At 45.4% G+C, this 5,000-nt stretch overlaps 1 protein-coding gene across 1 annotated transcript in view; it reads right to left on the reverse strand.

The window, feature by feature from the left end:
- The window catches only part of itga10 (integrin, alpha 10), a 77,648-nt gene that overhangs the window by 18,664 nt on the left and 53,984 nt on the right, over nucleotides 1–5,000 (reverse strand). Inside the window, exons 10-12 of the mRNA XM_063199240.1 lie at nucleotides 2,374–2,447; nucleotides 603–747; nucleotides 1–128 (exon numbers count right to left, since the gene is read on the reverse strand). The exon at nucleotides 1–128 is cut by the window's left edge and continues 21 nt beyond it. Of these exons, the coding sequence (XP_063055310.1) occupies nucleotides 1–128; nucleotides 603–747; nucleotides 2,374–2,447 (347 nt within the window). The remainder of the gene's footprint in view (nucleotides 129–602; nucleotides 748–2,373; nucleotides 2,448–5,000) is intronic.

Raw genomic sequence — 5,000 nt, forward strand, 5'->3', positions numbered from 1 at the left:
TGATATGAGGACATCTCCGTCTGCGGTGAGGTCAAACAGGATGATCTTGCCCTTGTGTTTGAACCTGGGCGCCCCGGCAACGTACAGTCTCTTCCAATCACCAACCACCACCGACGACACCGTGTAGCCTATAGGAGATCAGCATCCCAACACAAACACACGCACGCACACACACACACACACGAACGCACACGAACACACACACACACAGTCATTATCCCAGAGCGAACCTTAAAATTACATTAACATCCCAGCGAACACCTTAATATGAAAACCTTAACATGACATCACAACAACAACAACAACAACAACAACAACAACAACAACAACAACAACAACAACAATCACAACAATCCAACACCAATTTTTACATGATGTGTGTATGTGTGTGCACAGTATACTATGCATGTACATGTGTCTACTGTAAGAGTGTGTTTGTGTGCACATGCATCCATGTGTGTGTGTGTGAGTGTGTGTGTGTGTGTGTGTGTGTGTGTGTCTGTGTCTGTGTGTGTGTGTTTGTGTACGCATGTTTGTGTATGCGTGTGTGTGTGTGTGTGTGTGTGTGTGTGTGTGTGTGCATGTGTGTGTGTGTGTCTCACCTAAGTATGCGGCATGGTTCTTGAGTTCAAGGGGGAACTCGCTCTCGAATGCCTCTCGGGGGGGTATGATGCGCCCCTCACGACCCTCCTTCAGCACCCCTCCCTCCCAGTCGTACGCCCCCACCATGCCAAACAGGATGCCATCCTGCAATATAATACAAACAACAACAAGACAGGGAACAGTTGAGCTTGATTACGTGCATCAAGGGCACACACGCACACGCACACCACACACACATGCATGCACTCACAAACGCACAAACTTGGACAAGATGCACACACAAACACACACACACAGCTGGAGACGAGCATGAGTATTTATATTGAGGGCAAACACACACACACAGGGCTGAAGACACAATTTATTTACATCGAAGACACACACACACACACACACACACACACACACACACACACACACACACACACTAGGGGTGGTACGGTTCACAAATGTCACGGTTCGGTCCATATCACGGTTTCAAGGTCACGGTTTTCGGTTTTGTACGGTTCTGTTTTTTTTTTGTTTTTTTTTTATAAAATGTATTATATAAAAATTAGAATGAAAATGTAAGCTTATCATGGGTATGTTGAATTTGACTTCATTTAACCCAACTGAAAGAGGAAAGATATCAATGATTTTAACATTCCATTTATTTCACAAAAAGGGAGAACTAAGTCCTAACTTTTAAGTTGACAAATATTCAAATATTACATGCTATAACACATTTGACGTGTAAAAATAAAACAGCTACACTCCTGTAGGTAATGGGACCATTAGGTCAGTGCAGTATGACTATTTTGGTTAATGACACACTGAGAACGAATTGGACTTTTATTTTGATACCGCTTTCTGCGAGTTTTGCGCTTATGAATCAGTTGCTTCCTAGGAATCCTATTATGAAACTGCCGGCCGTGAGGAGCATAGAAGTAAAATCAGAAGTGAAATTCAATTTTAAGTGAACAAGTGATAGGGTTATGTTATGTTAAAATGTGAAAGTTAAGGTAACAAATACTTTTAAAAGATCGTTTTTTTAGAAGTGTATGCACAAGAATGTTTCACAAAACTCCTGTGAAGCTGAGCCTTTTAAAACAGTCAAATTTTATTTTTGTTATAGTGTTAAACATCAATGTTAACTAGGCAACAGCACAAAGTCCCCTTCCATCCGTCAGAGTTTACTGGCTACATATAATTAGGCCTACAGTTGATTGCAGTTAAGGACAGCGCAGTGAATCTGATGGATAGGCTATGTTCAATTATCTCGCATTTTGCCGTCCGGAATCCCCATTCAATGCCACGTGGATATAGCCTACACTAGGCTACTGTAACGTAAGTCATAGTCTACTTTGTTCTGCTAATCTGTCATTGTTTGTAAATTCATGTTCATTTAATTTAATATGGTCAGCATAAAGGCTGGGAACAGTCACTCGCGCTAACGTGGAGAGAGAGGGGGGGACAGGGTGACGCTGCTGACCGAATTGCACTTGCTTGTTAGGCTACTGTAGCCTAGTCAGCTGGCGCATGCTGTTACATTATGCCTTTCAGTTGGCTGATAGAAATCAGTCTTTCCACACTCAATATCCTACGTAGTCTTTGTGTTTTATGCTTGTAGAAGTAGTAGGATTTTAATAGCGTCGTCCGCCGGTGGTCACTTTTTTTTTTTTTTTTTGAAACCGTGGGCACCGTGCGGTTGCCCACTACCCCGTACCGTGACATGCAAACCGTACGGTCTCACACACACACACACGGCTGGAGACGAGGTTGAGCACTTACATCTAGGGCGTGAGTGGAGAATCCGATCTGAGACATCTCCATCTCAAAGGAGCTCTGATTGTAGCCCAGCGTCCCTGCAATCACACACACACACACACACACACACACACACACACACACACACACACACACACACACACACACACACACACACACACACACACACACACACACACACACACGTTTACATTCACATTACAACTCTCAAACACCCAGGGTCCCTGCAACGTCCCTGCAACAAACCGGCAGACATACCTAGTATACAGAAGAAACACTAACAAAAACACCTATGAGACACACCCCTCCTCCCTCCCCACAGCCCAACAGACAAATAAACACAGATCCACATACAGAACTACAATGCCCATTTCCAAACAACAACAGCGAAAACATTGACTAAACCGACGAAACTATATAAATATATATAAATATACGGTAACCACTTCCGTCCTCTCCAGAGCACGCAATCTATTCTGGAAGCTATAAAATTATAGTCTGCTTCTCTAGCTGGGCTGGTTTAAACAGCCCAGCGAGTAGGCCTACTGAGCCAGACAGTAGAGGGATTTCATCTTACAGCAAAAACTAGGATGATGATTATATGTTATAATGACTATTTTAAAGAATGGCTGTTCTTTCCGTCTGCTTGTGTGGCATGCGAATGACATTACGACACTAGCTGTCTTTTCATGTCTGGTGCCTGGTGCAAGAGGCTCCCTACGCTTATGATGTTAAAACGGGATAATGCACAACATTTGAGTGATATAAACGCGTTATAAACACGACTTGATACATGTTATAAACATTAATAACACTCATGATATCATTACTCCTGACGTCAAGGGCTTCTGTGGTCTTTGTGGAGCCAATTTGACATTGTGCCAATAAGGACTTTTCTTCTTTTCAAAAAGTGCAGAAAGGTGTACTTGCTCTGTTCTGCCTTGTGTTGTAAGTGTGATGTAACGTATGACTGCGCATAGTGAATGGAAATAAAAAGAAGTGCTGAAATGGCATGTAGACTTTATACTGTATGTTGCCACACTCTCCCATTGTCCCTCTGTCTCTCTCACATACGTCAATTGTCATTGTCATTGTGTGTCTTTCTGTCACTCTTCCTGCTGTCCACGCCCTGTGGTCTCTCCCTGCCACACCCTTCTTCCACCCCATAGCCTCCCACTGTCCCATGTCACCAGCTCTGCCTTCACCTCACTGTGCCCTGGCACACTCTCCCAGTGTCTTCCACTAATTCACCCTCGCACCCTCCACGATCCGTGTCCCTGTCCCCAGCCTTCCACCTCCACCCCCCCCGCCCCCCAATGTGTTCCTGTCAATGTCCCTGCTTTCGCCTCACTATGTCTCACCACACCCACTCCACGTCTGCCATTGCCACACCCTCTCATCCTCCACTGTGGTCGTCTGTCTGTGTGCCGACTGTCTTTGTCTGAGACCCAAAGTGTGGTCACCCCACAAAAAACCCAAAGGCTCTCAGGCGACATATAAAACTTCAGAACCCCACAAAACTACAGAATACTGGCCCCCTCCCAAACCCCCTCACCACCTCCATCACCCATTCCAAGCCTCTCGTCCCATCTCCCTGCCCATACATAGCCCTTCGCAGTCTCTCAGAGCAGGGGCGGAACAATTGCACACAGTGCCCCTGGTCTAGTCACTGATCGGGCTCCCATATAGCCTGCTAGGACGCTGGGCCCAGAGGCAAATACCCCGCTTGCCGCCCTGTAGCTCCGCTCCTGTCTCAGAGCGGAGTGGGTGAGGAGGACATGCTGATCTCCAGGCTGTCATTAGGTTTGTGTGAGCTGGCAATTCTGTCTGTGATATTGTGCAATTAAGCAATGGGAGTCTGAATCTACAGTAAGTGTACCAGGAGTAAAAATGTCCTGTGTTCTCTTTTTGTCTGCTGCCAGCGATTGCGCTGCAATGGGGACAATGAAGTTCTAGCGAACTAAGGAAGGAACAAAGGAACGAAGGAACGAACAAACAAACAAACAAACAAACAAACAAACAAACAAACTAACTAACTAACTAACTAACTAACTAACTAACTAACTAACTAGTCTGCCTGTGTGAGCTGGCACCTCTGCCTGTGATATAATACTGTATGATCCAATGGGAGTCCGCAGCTACTACATCATCTGCCAGTGTGAGTTGGAATCTGGACCAGAGCTCCAGAGCTATCATTACAGTATGGCGGTGTGATTTAGCATGTCTAACTCAATAGGAGTTGACTTCTATTGCTGTGCAGTGGAAGTCTTCAGCTACTGCGCTGTATCATTACTGAGCTGGCACTTTTGATTTGATAGTTTGCCGTTATCATTGCTGTCGTGTCAGCTGGAGTTAGTCCTGTGTGAGTTGGCACTTGTGTGAGTGATGAATGTGTTTGCAGCTGATGATGGGCGTTTCCTCAGAGGAAGGAGGTGCAACACACACACACACACACACACACACACACACACACACACACACACACACACACACACACACACACACACACACACACACACACACACACACACACACACACACACACACACACACACACACACAACCTCACTGCAACTACAGTTTGGGCCTTTCCCATTCCTAATCTCTACCCCTATCCCTACGCCTTCCCC

Source organism: Engraulis encrasicolus, chromosome 5, assembly GCF_034702125.1.
Source record: "Engraulis encrasicolus isolate BLACKSEA-1 chromosome 5, IST_EnEncr_1.0, whole genome shotgun sequence".
Lineage (NCBI taxonomy): Eukaryota > Metazoa > Chordata > Actinopteri > Clupeiformes > Engraulidae > Engraulis > Engraulis encrasicolus.